Source organism: Diabrotica undecimpunctata, chromosome 3 (assembly GCF_040954645.1).
Source record: "Diabrotica undecimpunctata isolate CICGRU chromosome 3, icDiaUnde3, whole genome shotgun sequence".
In the NCBI taxonomy this organism is placed as follows: domain Eukaryota; kingdom Metazoa; phylum Arthropoda; class Insecta; order Coleoptera; family Chrysomelidae; genus Diabrotica; species Diabrotica undecimpunctata.
This window is the reverse complement of record NC_092805.1, coordinates 36,082,810-36,101,854: the sequence shown is the minus strand read 5'-3', so window position 1 is coordinate 36,101,854 and position 19,045 is coordinate 36,082,810. Positions and strand designations below refer to the sequence as shown.

Below are 19,045 nucleotides of genomic sequence, written 5' to 3'. Positions count from 1 at the left end.
TATATATATATATATATATATATATATATATATATGTATATATATATATATATATATATATATATATATATATATATATATATATATATATATATATATATATATATATGTATTAAGCTACTATACTACTGTGCTGACTACTACAACATTCACCGCGTAGCAGGTGCACCCTCTAAAAATGTTGTAAAAGCGTGTGTAGCAAAGTGTCGAAACACTGGTTCAGTCCAAAATCAGAAACACTCAATTAGCCAAAAGTTGATTCGAACAACAGTGAATATTGCTGGAGCACAGTGACTCCACATCTCAAAAGATCGACTCGTAAGATTGCACATACATTACAAATTAGTCGTCCAAGCGTGCAACGCATTTCAAAGCAGGATTTGCTGTTCATTCGTACAAAATTTAGCTTGTACAGTAACTAAAATCTACACACTTTGATCCATGGCGACATTGAATAGCCTCCACGATCGCCTGACCTCACACCACTAGATGCCTTTTTATGGGGATACTTAAAAAGTCTACGTTGATCCCCTTGCTACTATCGCTCAGCTAAAACAACGAATTCGCGATAAAACCACCAATATTCGATGGTGTCCCAATACTTACGCAGATGTTTAAAGTGTGCTATGAGCAAGACGGCTGTCAGATGGACGCCATTATTTTTAAAAAAATAAATCCGCATTAGTACGCTTTACGTTTTGGTAATAAATCGTTTCTGACTTTACAACTTTATCTTTGATGACTTTTTGAAAAAGGAAATTTACTCTGGGTCACCTTTCTACCGCCCTCACTTGATTGGTATGTACAACAAATATATGGGTAAAACCGCCAGGATGGATGAAGACTCCTAAATATCGAATAGCCAAATGGGAAAAAATGAGTTGGCCCATTTTTAGATGACTAATTGACATGTTTCAGAATGTGGGTCTAATCGAAGTTCACTTGAAGACAGAAAATCTATATCTAATTTAAATTTTCGACGTGAAATTGCACATATCGGTAAATTTAATGTGAAACTTCAATTGACTGCCTTGAACAATAAAAGAAGCCGTTATAATATAAAAGCCGTTATATTATATTATAATATGTTTTTAATAATAGAATTATGAATAAAAAAATATAAATTTAAGAAAACAGTATATTTTGATCATTTACCACCTTTTATCATGTGTTACTATATGGTTACCGCCTGTAATTTTTAAATAAATATTAGTGCATTCTAATATATCTTTTCTATTTTATTATGGACTTTTGACGTTATTCGTATATTTATATGTTATGTTATAAATTTAAATAATACTAATCACAAGCGTAGGTTTAGGCACATATCAGTACAAGCTAGACTTCAAAAACTGCTTGCGAAAACTAAACCTGTCAACTTTTTTTTATATACAAACCAAAACTTTTACATTTGAAAAAGAGAAACTAAACTTTTGTCATTTTGGATTTGATACACATTCTTATAAAATTAGTAAGCGATTGCAGATTGGAAATTTGTAGACGACTTATGACCCATTATATTATATATTATATTACATTCCATTTTGATCAACAGTTTGAAGAGAAAACATCAACATTACTGCAGTTTTATATTCTAAAAGGGGCGATGCTCAAATTTGTCGAAGTCGAAAATGTTCAAGCAGGCCCAATAACGTCTGTGTTTTAGACCAGAAAGGCGTATTGTTATTAGAATTTGTGTATACCGTGGTAACAATAAACGGATATCATTGAGAAATATCGACGAAACTTGGTAGTGTAAAAAAAAGAGGAACGCTGACTAAGGGAGTAGGTTCTTATGACAACAAAGCTCACCTCAACACGATCAATCAGTAATTTTACCCAATTTTAATGTGACACCAGCGAACACCTCTCCATGATAGCCACTATAATGTTTACCCATTTGAACATATGTGATTTGAGTTGAAATAAGAAGTCCAGTACTGACAGGTATTTTATATGGACATAAAAATCTGCTCCACATTTTACAAAAATACATCAACCCTAACAGTAATTATGTAGAAAAATGCTAGAAACCACAAGTAATATTAGGGAGACCTTATTTTATGAACAAACCTCATACTTATCTATCTGCTAAATCAAATATAAATAAAAGCTCTAGTAAATGATTTAATTCAGTGTCCCTCTGCACTGTGGCGCTCCACATAGACACGTTATTTTCGCATCTTCTATGGGGAATTTGTAGTCGTACGTTATTTCTTCGTTGACTCCTATACTCTGTTTGGAATATATCACAATTTTTTTCTGTGATTCTATAGTTATAATCTTAGCGTAGCAGTTGGGCTGAAACATAGTTGATTATTAATATAAAGAGAATCGTAAATGCATTTAAAGTTTAAAACTTACTACAACTGAAAAAAAGCTTTGCTGTCAAAAAAGAATACATCGTAATCTACTATTTTGATTGAGAACAAACCACAATTTTAGATTTCCACGGGAATTGTTCTCAAAATAAAAACCATTAACAAATTAAACAAATTTTGATTTTGTCATTTGGTAAAAAATTCTTCTAATAATTTAATTTTATCTGGCTCATTCATATTGAAAATTCAGACATATATTATACATTTTAAAGTAGATGACTTTAAAACCAGCTGATACACGCGCTATGAGCGAATCCCTCACCATATTTATTTATAAGCAATGACATTGTCTTAGCTAAGACGATAACCTCTAAACGTGAAAACAAATCTTTCCCGCCAAAAAAAGCAACAATAAAATGGCTAAGAAGATAAGAAACCATTTTATTGTTGCTTCTTTTGACAGAAAAGATTTGTTTTTACGTTAAGAGCTTCTGTAAAAGTCGCTCTGCTGATTCCTGTTAAAATGAAATAAGTATAAGCGAATATACAGAGGCACTATAAGTGAATTTCTTTTATTCTTCTTCAATTTTTTGTTTCGTTTTACTCTTTATGAGTACAAGAAACCAATTCGCCAAGGATTTTTGCTTAGATGAGGAGATATTTTGTGGAATGCAACTTTTAGATTCTCCATATCTCTCTCTTACATCTTTAGCATGGTCTGTTTTGCCTTGCAATTGATAAAAGGCACAGGTTAAAGAAAAATCTGAATTTTGGTTTCGTCAATAGAAATCTGCGCATTTCTACTTTCGTGATTTATAATAAAAAACCTATTCACGATATAATGGTGTAAGGTTAAAAATTTAATAAAAACCTTGTTATTCGACTGCAAAAATGCTAATTATAAAAATTTACATCTCAAAGAAAAGGAGATCGCCCAAAAAGTAAATAAAATCTTTTGATTAATGTTACACTACACACTGTTACTACTTGGTTACACCACGTAACTGAACTAGCTGCTGCTGACTTCGGAATAAATACGACAGCAACTGCTGCCCGACCACTACTGCAACTGCCGTCTAAAATTGCTGTCGGCCATCTGCAGTCGTTGTCGGAATCATACCTTGGGATACCTTTATTTATTATCTTTAAAACTTTTCATTTGTGTATTCATTATCTTATTTGTCTATTATCTAATTATATCTGATTTATTTATTCGTTATTTCTAAACTTTTAATTTACAATATTCTATCACTTTTGTTAAATTAATAAAACTATTTTGGTTTGTAAGATTTTCTATTATATGTAAGTATAAACTATTGTAATTTTATACATGCTTTTTATTTTATTTTTTACATTTATTTTATACATTCATTCTTTTTCGAAATAAGTGGAATTTATGTAGGTGAGGGTGACGGTCATACGATCATTAAAATATAAGACGCCTGTACCGGCGGGTTAAAATGATATTGTCAATATTTTTGAGTTGCGTTTCTAGGAATATTTGTAGGCAATCCACAACATATCTGTATACATGTATGATGATCCATAAATTGGACATTCCAATATTTTATTAAACTGGCTTGGTCACCTAGAAAGAATGCCAGATAATCGAGCTGTAAAAGTAGTCCAGACATGGAAGCCCCAAGGAAACAGAACAAGAGGAAGGCCCCGTAAAAGATGGATAGACGACGTAGAGAGGAATTTTAAAACCATGAACATCAGGCAGTGGCGAAGGAAAGTATCCGACAGGGCAGAATGGAAGAACATAGTTAAACAGGCCAAGATTCACAAAGGGTTGTAGCGCCATTAGAAGAAGAAGAATATTTTATCGAAAATGAATGATTAGTAACTAAATAATAATTCAAATGTCGATGATTTGACATCTAATCGATATTAATACATAACCTTACTATTGCTCTACGCTGGAGTAAGGCAATCCCGTTCCAGGGGCGGTAGAATGAACACCTAAATAAGTTCGGCGAAATTGGGGTAACTAGTAAAATGGTTAGAATTTTGTTTTATTTCAGTTTTTATGGTGTTATTTTTATTTAAGAAGATCCTTTATTTAAGAAGTTCAGAAGTTATTTAAAATTGTTTTGGAAGAATTTGTGTCTTTTTTTAGACCCTAGTTTCGGAAAGCATACTTGTTACTAAATTTGATGTTTTGTTCCGCCATGTAACGAATTTTTCAGACTTTATTCCGTTATACCACTATTAAAAGTTTTGTTCACTGTAAAATTCTTTACTCTAATTAATATTCAGTTTTCTTTCTATTTAAAAGTAAATTTAATTAATATTTAGCTATCGTTTTTATTTAAAATATCAATTATCTGTCCAACGCCAACGTGTGAAATCCATTAAAGTACAAGTTATTTGAGACTATCTCTTAAGAAAGTTCCTTTTTATTTCAATGCCATATGAAAAGCTTTTTTTGAAGCTAGGAAAGAACATACGAGTAAATAAGAGGTTTGTTTTTTTTTAGCCTACCAATCAATAGTCGATTCACTAAATGATACTGGGATTAACTTTGGAGTTACTTGTTGGTTTTAATTTCTTGTCTGAGGATTTCTCTCTCCGATGTAATTACTTAAATATCAATTCTTCTTCCCATACCATATTCTCATTTGAGGTTGGTGATCATTCTGGTCCACATAAATTTGTTTACAGAGGTTCTAAACAGTTTTAAGGATGTTTTACCCGTTCCATGTCTTAGATTTTTCAGCCAAGAGATCTACCCGACCCTCTGCTTCCTTTTAATTTACCCTGCATGATAACTTGTAGAATGTCAGATTTATTGTTTCTCACCACATTACCAAAATATGAGATTTCTATGTTTTACTGTGCAAATCAGATTTTGGTCTTGACCTATCTTTTGTAAAAAATTTCTTTGGTAACTCAATGCATCTACGAGATAGGTAGCACCCTTCGGTAACACCACATTTCGAATGCTGTCGTTTTCTTACTATTTACTCCTTGTAAAATCCAAAAAAACCGATTTCGAGGCACCTTGACGTGACTCATCAAAAACCGACGTGCGACTACCACCAAGTAAACCAATTTTGGAGGGTTGCCATCGAAGGAGAAGAGTCACCGTACACAACATCTAAGTGCTCTTTGATTTCGCTGCGCGATTTACCTTGCAAAAACAAGAATCGAATCACCGAAAGATTATTGCTCTTTTTCCATTTTTCTAAAATCCGCGAACACGCCCGCTTTCACATGCGGTCGAAACAAAACTAGGAATCCGATTTGGCTGAAATTTTGACATTACTCGTCTACGAGAATGTATTATACGATGGTAGATTTCTCTTGAGATAGTGGCGCCATCGGACGGTGAGGATAAGTACTTATCGCACGGTGAAGTTAAGTACTTATCGAACCGCCTACATACTTTTCTTTTTTTCTAAACTCTAACACGAATTTATCTAGAGTGATTCCAATCCTCTTTGAAGTTGTACCCCAGATATTTGAAGCTTTGTACTTTTTCTAATGGTTTATCGTTTATAAAGAAATGGTAGTTTACTTTAGGGTTTTTGCTGTTATCACCGTTTTCGTTTCATTGATATTGGGTTGAATGTACAATTGTAATAATCAAATCTTGCCCAAGTACTTTCGCCTACTACAGCATCATCAGGGGCATTTCGTCAAATTTGGGCTTCATGTTTATTACATTCTGCGCTTGCTGGATAGCCCAAATTTGACGAAATGCCCCTGATGATGCTGTAGTAAGCGAAAGTACTTGGGCAAGATTTGATTATTACAATTGTGCTCGATATTTGCCTTTAATTTTTCAAAGTTCATTGATATTAATTGATATCAGGACTCATTCCGAAATTTTTGCTGGTCATTTCAATTCGATAAATAAATAAATGTCAAATCTTGAAAAATCCAAATATCTACATCAGCAGGAATAGTGAGAACTTTTATATCAAACCTACATAATTAGGTATTAGTAAACTATTATTTGTAGAATGAGTGTATTTTTTATAAAAAATCTGTGGCGATTGTTGACAAGGTGGCCAACATTGTAGTTCAAATGATCATATTTCATCTTAGACGAGGTAATTGAACAATTAACTTAAAATATTTAAGAAACTATTAGTCCATTGTAAATTCAATTAAGAAAATAATTTGACTAATGAATCGGAAAGAAAAGAAAGTCATGGGAGGGGTTTTTATCCTTCTCCTTTCTAAAAATTTTGGTAGTGTTGACATCTAACCTATTGCAGTTACCCAGACGATTTTATCTACACTCTATGTTCCCTTTGTTCGAGAATACCACTTCGCTAAATCGATCGGGCTAAGGAGAGAGAGACAGGAAATCTATATTTGTTCATCAATCAGAAAATACATACTATAGTTCTATCTTCTTCATTTCTTAGTATTAATTGCCATATATACGTTAAAATATTGCCGAATGTGTATATTCTACAGTATTACTAATTATATTATAGTAGTTTTGTTTTAAAATAAAAACATTGGCATTTTACCCAATATCAGAACCTCAATACTTACATTGCAACTGTGGTTGATGAACCGAGCTAAATTACCACATTTTGTAGCATCTATAATATTTTCCAGATCAATCCTGAACAAATATGAACTTCCAATTCCTTTAGCTTCATATTGTTGTTCTCTAATATCAGCCATGACAGGTCGTACCATTTGCCCACAATATTCAATAACCTATAATACGAAAAACGATTATCGAGATTGTAAAAACAATAACTTAATCTGTTACTACTACATATTTTTCTTCTTGTATTATGAACTTCTTAACTGTACATAAAAATGTATAAAAATTAAAACATTACCATTTCATCGGCAGCGATGGGTTCCATAGCGAACAATCCCCAATCGTGGATAGCCGATTTGGCAAACTTAAGTTGCTTCTTTCTGAATTTAAGTTGGTTGAACTTGAGCAGGTCCGAGTCTGTATCTCCTCCGAATGCAGCAAGCAAGCGTCTTTGATTGGATCGAGCCTCTCGGGATAATCCTGTTAACAATAATTTAATAATAGTATAATAAATGGGAAAGTACAGTGGTACCTCGACATACAAGTATAATTCGTTCCTTAATATTGCTCGTATGTCAAAGAAATTTTCCCCATTGAAATTAACTGAAATGTCATTAATCCGTTCCAGTCCCCAAAAAAACACGTTAGTTGTTTTTGTTAAGTGTTTTAAAATAAGAAAAATGTATTTAAAAGAAGAAACATTTATTTATTATAAGTAACAAAAAATACATACATATTCTGTAAAAACACAAGAAAAAGTAAAGTGCTTACGGAAGCGCTTAATTGTCGTCAGTGATCTTCGCTTTTTTCGTCACACTTTGCTCATTTTCATCTGCAGATCCTGTAAAAAAAACTGTCCAAGGAGGTTTGTTTCTTCCTCTCTTTGCGACCTCTGATGCACGATCAGTTGTAACTTTTTCGGGGTGATTTTTATCCACGAACTCTGCAACTTTCTCCCACATTCCGAGGATCTGCTTTATATCTCTTGTACAAACAACTTCTCAGATCTTCTCTTATTTGAGTATTCCGTAATCTATCTCTTTTGGTAACTTCTCGAACTCTTCTCAGATATTTCATTTCGACTGCCTGTATTTTACTCTTTTGTCGTTCTGTTAGAACCCACCACCCACAACCAAAGGTTAATACAGGCCTATATATTGACTTGAACACATTAATTTTTGCTTTTCTTGCAATTTCAGTCTTATGAATTTATTGTTCATTGCATAGTATTGCTAAGTTATATATAGCATAGGTATATCGTTTTTTGAATTTACTGTTTACTGTCTTCTAATTCTACTCCTAAGTATTGGAAGGTTCGTGCTTGTTCTATATTTATTTCTTCTATTTTATATTTATCTTTTCTTCTTCTTCATTTTTTGCTATCACCATAACTTTTGTTTTATTTTTATTAATTATAATTCCATATTTTTTTACTATTTCATTCCACATTTCTATATTTCTTTGTAGTTGTTTCTTGTTTTTGATCAATATGACGACGTCGTCTGCGAATGCTCCTTCTGAAATGTCTACTCTTCTTAAATTTCTATAACCCACATTCATTTTTTCACTTTTACGTTACATTCCCTTATTATCTCATCCATGTATATTATAAATACTGTTGGACTTAATCCTCCTCCTTGTCTCAGACCCTCGTTTGTAGTAAATGGTTTTAATGTTCTGTTTTGACTGATGACATAGTTGATATTGCTGTTGTACCATAATTTTTGTCTTGGTGCCGTCACATACATCTTTTTTCCTGTTGCTAATATTTTACTATTATTTGTTTGATGGTAAATATATGATCATGGGTACTTCTGCCTTTTCGAAATGATTTCCGAAGTGGAAATTGAAACGTCAATAAACTTACTTTAACCTTCAATTGTGGCTTATTTCCATTAAAACAGTAATTTTCTCAAGTTTTTACAATTCGTTCTATCGCCTATTTTATAAATTGGTACTATCTGAGCCTTCTGTCAGTCAATTGATATCTGTTCTGTTTTTTCCATCATTTCACCTGTTATACCCTGGTGTCTTCCCGTTATTCATTTTTGTGATAGCTTCTTGCAGCTCATTTATGGTTATTGGATCTACACTATCATCTTCTATTCTTTGGTTCAACAGGATGTTTTCTTCTTGATAGAAGTTTGTTTGTAGCATCTCTTGGAAATATTCCCTCCATCTGCTCATAATTTTTTATTTTTTAGCATTTTTTGCATTTTGCATTGCATTTTTTTGGAAAGTATAACTGAACGTAATAAACAATAAATCATTTTTTATTCTCTTCCAACAGGAAGTATAAAACTAAAATAATTAAAAAAAAACTGGACCTAGTCCCCAAAAAAAAAAGAAATAAAACAGTACATAAACATCTAAAAATAACACGCCCGAAAGTAAAAACTAGTTTGGAAATCGGACCGAAACCATCCGATTGAATGGTACTAAAGAAATGGAAAACAGAATAAAAAAGACCTGTAACAACTACAGAACTATTTCCGTTCTTACCAATAAGCAGATTATAGGTAAGAACCTAATTGTTAGTATTATACAAATATAAGAATTACACGGAAAATTTTCCGAAAGACACTTTAGTTGCTTATTTTAATTTGGAAATATGTAAAAAAACTAACTGATTTATTTAATGAACTTTATTCATCATAAAACAGTTACAACACAGCTTATCCCACTGAACTGAAGGCTTGGAACCTTGAAAGGAAGTCATGCATAATTTCGAATTGCGCTGTGACAATACGCAGACAAGTGACATACACAGGACCGTCTCAATTTATTTACAAATAATTAAAAGGTTTCATATAAGAAAAACAGGCACTGCCAAGTAATGATAATTATAATAGAAGAGTTGTGAACGATTTTTTACTTGCGGCATATAAACTTTCGTAATTTGTTATGTTTGAAATTGGAAATCATTGTAAAAGTATAGATGTCAAAATAAAATTTATCGTATCACCCGAATCTGTTCGGAAATTGATTAGATTGTTTTCGTGCGCAGAACCTGAACTTTACTTTTTTGAATTGGTTATTTCTTTATTATTTATACTCGTTTTTTGTCAAAATAAAGTTTGTACTTTTTACTTTTGCATTCGAAAAAAACCAATCATTGAAGCTTTATGCCCGTGCGAAATAGGTATCTTAGAAATGATAGTTTTCTATGCTTCGACCGCCTCATCTGACATCTTAAAATGTTTATCGCGTAGTTTGTTTTTGATTCTCGGGAACGCAAAGAAATTACATTAGATATGTTCGTCTTCAAATACTTGGATGTTATTCGAGACGGGTGAGGGCTGGCATTGTTCTGATGCCAGAAGATATGACGATTTCGGTAATTTTTGCGAAGTTTATCAATCACGTCTGGCAGACAAATTATTGTATATTCTTCAGCATTAAAGGCACTACCATTATCTGACGAGATCGTGGTAAAGTGTCCTTTTTTTTTTCAAAAAAAAAAACTAAAAAAAAAAAATGAGAAATCCAACGACTGCAAATCTTTGTCATTGTCAAATGGTTAGGCAAAATTGTTAAAATTGTTTGTATTACAGTCTTGCCTTTGCCCAATAATGCACAAACCTCGTGATAGGTAACATGTCAATCTACTTCAATCATGCCCCCACAGCATCAATGCTTTCCAGGACAACAGCTGTAACCGGATGTTACCACCTTACATGTGGTGTTATTGGTTGCATAAAGAAAATGTACCATTATAGAGTTTATTACCTGATTTGATTAACTTCGTTAGTGTCCCTCTGGTAATCAGTGACGAAGTAATAGAAATACTTATAGCGAGTCTACCTAAATGTGTTAACAAGTGACAAAACCACTGACTATTAGATATTGAAAGAAACTAAGAATCTTAAAATTCCTATCATGCATAATCCTCTATTAAGAAAAAAAGATGGTAGGTGGATCAGAAGTAAAGACTAAAAAAATGAACGTTTGCCGAATTTCAGCCGAATGAAAGAGAAATTAAATTTTTAACCCCTAAAGAGATCATAAAGAAAATAAAACAAAAATATTAATTCAAAAAACGCCTGGATATGATCTGCTGACAGGAGAAATATTGAAAGCGCTTCCAAGAACAGCAATAGTGAAAATACCTATTCTAATAAATACATCATTTAGAAATGATGTGAGAAATATGTTCCAATACAATGGAAAGTAGCACGAGATCATAATGATAGCAAAACCAGAAAAACCACAGAATGAAGTTATCTTACAAAACCACACCTCTACTATCTGTAATGTCGAAATTGTTTGAAAAGCTTTTACGAAAAAGACTAAAAATAATAATTGAAGAAAACAAACCCATCTCCGTTCATCAGTTTAGCTTCAGAGAAAGTCACATTAGACAGGTTCATAGAATAAAAATACAATACTCTCAAATACTAGAATTATATTATCTTAAATAGATTCTTTAGCACTAGAGTTATAGCAGGATCAATGAAATGGATGAAGATGAGCCTTGCGTTGTATGACGAAAAAATTCTAATGAAACTGAAAGACAAACTGTATAAATACAAAAATTAAGATTGAATTTATTAGCGAATGTCCTAGTTTTGGTCAAAAAAGATTTGGTGGGTGACGGTTAGACAAGAAATGCTTGTGAAAAGGATTACTAGTAGTATGATCCACGATAGAAATGAGATATGCAATGAACGATATTGTTTTATATTTTCGTATTTCGACTATATTTGCATATATGTCAACAGTATTTTGAGTTGTAATTGCATTTTGATTGTTTTAACACTTTGACAATTGTAATTTGATAATATGCTTGAAAAATTAGAGTGGTTTCTAAGAAAGTAAAGACGTAAAAGCGCATAAAAAATAAAACCTTACCTTGTTTGGTAACCGTTGCAGTGCTAGACCTGATGACAGCATGCGACTTCGCGTGGTGATATTTGTACCTTGACTTTTCGTGTGCGGACAGTTTGTAGTAGCCCTCAGTTCTTGCGTTGCCTGTGACGTGGACTCTTTCGTCTTTTTTCCTCCGTTTCGGAGGACTAGAATAGAGATCGGTCATACAGTGGTCGACCCAATGGGTGTCGTTCAACCAGTAGCTCATTGCGTCATTTGAGAGCAGTTCTTCATAAGATCTTTTAATGTATTCCACGTCTTCCTTATCGATACCTAACAAATTTTGAACATATTAGTTAAATGAAGATATCTACAACTAAAACAAAAGTGACGAATAAAAAAATATTATTTTTGAAATAACATCATTCCTCATCCAATAGTCTACAGCAGCGGTTCTCAAACTTTTTGAGTGGCTGAAACCTTTTTAAAAACTAAATATATGTGTATGGTTTATTAATAATCATACAAAAAATGTAGATACCGGAAGACTTACTGAGTAAGTAGTAAGTTAGTAAGCAAATGATCACACTAAGTTCATTTAATGGGAGGCATGAAATCGTTTTTTATTCTTCACCAAATGGGTAATGCCAGGCTTAATAGAAGAAGGTTGACTTCTCATATCTGGTTCAGCATTCAGTCTATTGCGGTAATTTTGTTTTTGTAGTTATATGCTGAAATTCCCGCTTCACACAAGTAGGTTGTTAGAAATGTTCTTCTGTCGTTCCCAATATTATAAATATGACGCCTTTTAAAAAGCCTCCGTGGACTTTTCATTCACAGTTGCATACTTCATAGTTTTTTTGGCTTCTTAATAATTGTTCTTTTTTAAGTACAAAAAATTATTGAATCTTGTCTTTGAAATCGAGATGCACAGTTTCTATGTCGGTGGATATTAGATGCACAGTTTCTATGTCGGATGGATCTTACCATCGAACTATTAGGACAGAGTTTGCTGCACAACATACAGAGAGGTGAGCTGTTGGAATCAACAAATCTGAGATTAATGTATGATTCATCATACTTTCGCTTTGTCGCCTTGAGTTCAATCATTAGATGTGTTACTACTTGACCTTGAAGAAAACAGAACTAGAAATTGACGCCGTCAAGCGAACCACTTATGAACCCTCCCTGAATGATTTTATTTTTATTGTTAACACCTTTAAGCTTCTTTTTAACACTAATTTAATTTGGCATATTTTAAGACAAACATAATCTATTTACACACGAAATGCAAGACTTTACAAACACTACGAGCAACACAAGCGATCATAACGCACTGAGCGATTGACCTTTTATAGTATACATCCATCAATCATCTCTAATACCCTATCGAGACGATTTTATCCGAACTATGCGTCAATGAGGAGCGGCGCGTCGAACCGAGGTCACTCGAACTTATAGTCCGGGGGTGAATGGTGACGTATGTGTAACATTTCGATATAATAGGCCGGGTGCTTACTTAATAATATATTAAATTTGTAAAACGTATATGTACCCATTAACCCTATATGTATAGGTATCGATTTGGTAGTTTATTCTTATCATAGGTAACTTTATTTTTGTAGGTTCCACTTTAATACAAGAAATCGCTTTAGGGCTGCCGGCGGAGCCCTACGATACTGAAAGTTTTACTCCCTATACTCACAAATCTATAGAGCATTTTTATAGCATATTTGTACATAGTCTCAGCGTTTCAGTAATTTATTAATACATTTTATAAGTTTTGATGAGTATCTTACCTTTAGCCAAGAATTCAAACATTAATGAAAACTCCGACAACTGATCCCTTGGTTTATGCTGTACGTTATGGAAACTATAAGGATCACTTCCGCCCCAAGCGAATTGCCTTTCATAGGCGAGTTTATTTTGGAGTTCTTGTAATTTTTTATGTTCCTTGTGCTTCCTCGGTTTAATTGGCTTGGGAGGTTTCTCCTTTTTAATTTTCTCCGTTTTCTGTTCCTTGGAAAGATATTCGTGATCGTTAAGAGCATTTTGAGCAGAAACTTGTTGTACAGGCTGTTCCTTCTGGGGTTGATCCAGGGTTTCTTTCTCTGTACTTTGTATGCAATAGGAGTGCTCGTTAAAGACCTAAAAAATAAACAAAAAATTTGAAAATTTTTGGGATGAATTTTCTAGCACTTTAACAAACCAAGAAGCACTTATTGAAGTTAAAAACGTTACATGGAATACAATAACTTTGGTGTTTATTATATATATATATATATATATATATATATATATATATATATATATATATATACAGTGTGTCCGTAAAGTATGGAATAAATTCGATATTTCCTAAATGAAAAGCTTTTTTTTTTAAATCTAAAACACGTCGATTTTTAAATTTAATGTTCTACATTTTACAATAAAATTTCATTATAAAAGTTGATAGACATTACAGTGATGACGTCATCGGCTCTTTTTTAAATGTAACACCCTGTATTTTAGGACATTTTTAGGTCGATAAAAATGAGCTGATTTTAAAAAAGTATAATACTGGGGGTCTAACGGATATAATTTGAAAGATATGCGCTTAGAAAATTAATTTTTATTGATTAATAATATTAATAAATTATAATAAATAACTTGAAAGTAATCCAGTAATTAATACATGACTTAATCTTAAATGTTCGAATTGTAGCCCTTGTTGTATTTGACAGTAACCCAAACGTTGTACAAATTCTTGTAGAACCTTGTTTATGCTTTCTTGAGAAATATTGTTTATTTCTTTACGAATTCTTGTTTTTAAGTCTCCGAATATTTGAAGGTTTCGTTTTATAAACAACATTCTTTAAATGACCCCACATAAAATAATCCAAAGGATTGAGGTCTGGCGAACTCGCTGGCCATTCAATATGTCCACGTCTTCCAATCCACCTGTTCGGAAAAATTTCGTTTAGGTACCTTCGAACATCTAAAGCATAATGCGGAGGCGCACCATCCTGTTGAAACCATAAACTTTTATCAAAACCTCCAAGATTAATTGTACTGGGGAATAAATTAACTAAAGTAGGTACGAGATACCCACTTAAAAACTGAAGGTATGCTGGCCCGTATTACCTTCGAAATAGTAGGGTTCAATGATTTTATTTCTTACAATGCCAGCCCATACGTTTACCTTTTGCGGGTATTGTGTATGATGTTCCCGTATCCAGTTGGAGTTTTCTTTTGCCCAGTATCTACAATTCTGACGGTTGACATCGCCATTTAATTTGAATGTAGCTTCATCAGAAAAAATAATATTTTGAACCAAGAGAGGTTTCGGTGGCTGTTATCCATCATTATTTCGCAAAATTGTATTCTTTTATCTGGATCATCCTCGTTTAATTCCTGTACAACTGTGCATTTGACTTATTTTACTTACTTTTACGTACTTTGTGTACCGTTGTTTTGCAAACATCGAGATCACTACTAACCTTACGAAGAGAAGTGTGCGCATCTTCTTCAAAAGCAAGTAGAACACCTAATGTTGTAACATAATTTACAGAGGGACGACCTGATTTGCGTGCATTTTCAACCGTACCAGTTTCTCTAAATTTCTTTTCAATCTTACTTACTGTTGACTGCGTGATCGGTATTTCTGGATATTTATCATTAAATAAATTACACAGTTCCATCTGAGTTCGCGATTTGTCTCCATACCCAATCATCATGAGTATTTCAATTCTTTGCTTTACACTCAAATTCATTTCTACTTAAAATTAATTCTAAGCAATAATACAGAACATTCACGAATTAATACAATTATTGTACTACTTAAATGTTATTGAACGTTACTAAAAATAATTACAGTTTACCAAAAACTAGAAGTAGGCTACTTTTTTGCAATAATTTATAATATATAATAATAGATAATAAATAATTTATTTCCTAAGCGCATATCTTTCAAATTATATCCATTAGATCCGAGTATTATACTTTTTTGAAATCAGCTCATTTTTATCGATCTAAAAATGACCTTAAATACAGGGTATTACATTTAAAAAAGAGCCGATGACGTCATCACTGTAATGTGTATCACCTTGTATAATGAAATTTTATTGTAAAATGTAGAACATTAAATTTAAAAATCGACGTGTTTTAGATTTTTTTAAAAAAGCTTTTCCTTTAGGAGATATCGAATTTATTCCATACTTTACGGACACACTATATATATATATATATATATATATATATATATATATATATATATATATATATATATATATATATATGTATATACGCGTATGTACGTGGCCAGACACTTTCGACTGTATCAGTGATCATTTCATCAAATTTTTCCTTAAGGGTATCATTGAGGGTATATTTAATCTCTGTTCTTATCTATCGCTATTTTTCTCATAATTGGGTTTTATCATATTCTTACGATTGATATTCTTCAGTTTTATCGATATTGTTCTGAGTTTTGGTATGATCCAATAACGGAAGAATGGAACGATTTCCGTTCTCAAAAGAAAAAGTTCCGAAGTGGAAATTGAAACGTCAATAAACTTACTTTAACCTTTTAATTGTGGCTTATTCCCAATAAAATAGTATATACTTTAAAATGCCACAAGAAAATTGCTTCAGAACATTATTTTCAATTTTCACAGCAGTGAAATTATTTGTCAATTTCGTACTTTAATAGATTAATAACGCGAACATTAAAATTTTTATTTGCAGCACGACGACTATGTCTGGTGAGGGCACAAAATTATGTGCTGATTTCTTACATTTAGTGTCGACTACGAATGCTACATCGTTAGAGTGATAGAGTTATCGTTGCCAGCATAGTAAATTGTGTTTCAATGTTGCTTTGTCTTGGTCCAGGAGAGCTCAGTTCACTAACTGGGAGAAAATTAATGCTCTTTGCTCTTTTACTGGCTTGAAAAGAGTTCCAGGTTCTTACTCTTATCTTATCATTATTATTTTCTTCGTATTTTTTAAAGTTTTTTTCTTTTATTTTTCGTGAAAATTCGTGGACGGCTTAATCACTTAAGGTTTGCCAAAGAGGATGAGCCTTTCGTATTATAGAACTCGCCAAAATAAATTATGTTCGGAAGTAATAAAGTGGATTCCTCTTGCATTTATACTTATATCGATACTTCATATTATCCAATTTAATAAGACTATCCGCGAAAATGCGAAAGTCACTAGATTGGCAGGCTAAAGAAATCAAAACATATGATTATCATTTTAAATGCCTACGATTGCAGATAACACTGTTGTAATGGCCAAAAAATTAAGATTGAAAATCAGATTTGTATCAGCGACTGAATAAAAATGGTGGATCAGAAAATTACAATGGTGATATCTAGAAATATTTGGATAAATATTGAAAATTAATAAAGTATTATTATGATATTATTAAATCAGGATTAACTTATTAACTCACATGATTATGCGGACTATCCTCTCCAGTAGGACTTTCGGACTTTGTTTTCACCGTTACTAGATCTCCGTTCAAATCCCTCTTCTTTTTCTTTGATTGATCAATTTCTCTTTCGTGGTCGATTTCAATTTTTTCCTTTGGTTTTTCATCGAATATTTTGACCTCTTCGACGTGTCTACTTGGCGGGGGTTCGGGGTTGCGCACTTGTTGCAGGAGGGCGTCCCTCTCGGCTTCCAGTTCTTCCAGACTTTTGTCCATGACATCCTTACAGAATAAAACCAATAAATAAAAAGAAACCAATAAATCAGTATGGTTGCCTATTATTAGTAATATTATTGAAAATTTCACGAAAAATCCCGTCAAGTGTTCACTGCCTGTAAAAATATCAGTAGGTATACTAACTAAAATTTTTTCAGTTGATGAACTGATAGATAGATGTGGCACCAGCACGGGTATATGGAAACACGTAATACAAGTTACGCGAATTGTATGTAAAAAAAAAGTTGGCACAAATCGTATGCAGATTTGAAAAATTGTAAAAAATCGATTGAAAACACAAGAAAAATTGCAATTTTCAATCACAAAGTCTAAAAGTATTGATTTTTCGAACAATAGAAAAATTTTTGCTTAGAATATATTTTTTATCGATTCTTGTGATTTCCAATATAAACATTACAATCCCCTTGGGGCGGATTTCATCGTCAAGATAAAAGCTCACTTGTGGAGTACTGAACATTAACGCGAGATCACGTTCGGTCTTTAGCCGGTTTGAATATAAAGCAAAAATGACTTGACGTATGACGTATGAGAGTTAATGGACTATGTATGGCAGTTGACGTATGACGGTTCAAACATACATAAAATGAAAAATAGTAAAGAAGACTTTACACGAAACGAAAAAGACGAAAAGAAAAAGACCTGTAACACCTGGTGGTACATCAAAGGATACCGCTTTCTTCCACGGTCTTAAAAATTTTCTTAAGTCCAACCGCCGCAACCTCTATTTGGCATAGAGTAGATATTCCCTACTTACTGTTAAAATTTCAAGTAATCGATGCATTTAATATGAGTTAAAAACCTAAATATATAATCTTACAGTACATACCTTTTCTACAGATCTTCTTCTTTCATGAACAACTCTAGTTTCTACAGATCTTCTTCTTTCACGAACAACTCTACTTTCTTCAGTTCTAATCCTGGAATCAACAGGTTTGTCTTCTTTGACCACCAGTTCTCCCCTTTCTTTCTCTATTTGCTCCATGTACTCGGTATTTAACCTTCGCCTTTCCAAGATTAATCGCTCAGTATCGCTAATATCACTATCACTGTCATCCATATAGCTCAACGATTTTCTAGGACTGATTTCTAGTGATCGCTGCTGGATAGCTGCCAAATCGTCTGAATCAATCTATAAAAAATATTTTTGGTATTACCATTAAAACAAATAATTTTTGAGTATTTACTTACTTGCATAGGTTCGGGTGTCTTGTTCATTGGTTCAATACCATCTCTGAGTGGCGAAATACTATCCTCGTCCATCAGGTCATCTGTAATATTTTCTTCGTCCTTTATATCCTTTAAGACCGTATCTACGTTGACACTAGCATCTGCGTTGACGATAGCATCTGCATTAACTCTAGCATCTGCGTTGACAATAGCATCTGCGTTGACAATAGCTTCTGCTTTGGCAATAGCATCTGCGTTGACAATAGTATCTGCTTTGGCGACAGTCTCGACCTCAGGAGCTGTATCCGTTCCGGGAGTGCTCATCGGAGATACATGCCTGTCAGTTGGTTCTTCTTCATCTTCGGAGTCTGAAGAGCTATCATCTGAGCTATCACTGTCGCTAGAGGAGACGAACGAACTCGAAGAACTGCTCGTGCTACTCACTGAAGTCTTTCTTTCCCTCCTAATAATACAAAAACACGAAAAAGTTAATTTGTTACATATAATGCCTAAAAATCA

The 19,045-nt window shown here is 32.9% G+C and overlaps 1 protein-coding gene across 1 annotated transcript in view; it reads right to left on the bottom strand.

Moving 5' to 3' along the window:
* Positions 1-94: 94 nt before the first annotated feature.
* Positions 95-19,045, bottom strand: part of Set1 (SET domain containing 1) — a 49,250-nt gene continuing 30,299 nt past the window's right edge. Inside the window, exons 11-18 of the mRNA XM_072525719.1 lie at positions 18,548-18,989; positions 18,186-18,488; positions 17,084-17,344; positions 13,446-13,794; positions 11,689-11,979; positions 7,136-7,317; positions 6,837-7,007; positions 95-2,301 (exon numbers count right to left, since the gene is read on the bottom strand). Of these exons, the coding sequence (XP_072381820.1) occupies positions 2,128-2,301; positions 6,837-7,007; positions 7,136-7,317; positions 11,689-11,979; positions 13,446-13,794; positions 17,084-17,344; positions 18,186-18,488; positions 18,548-18,989 (2,173 nt within the window). The 3' untranslated portion in view covers positions 95-2,127. The remainder of the gene's footprint in view (positions 2,302-6,836; positions 7,008-7,135; positions 7,318-11,688; positions 11,980-13,445; positions 13,795-17,083; positions 17,345-18,185; positions 18,489-18,547; positions 18,990-19,045) is intronic.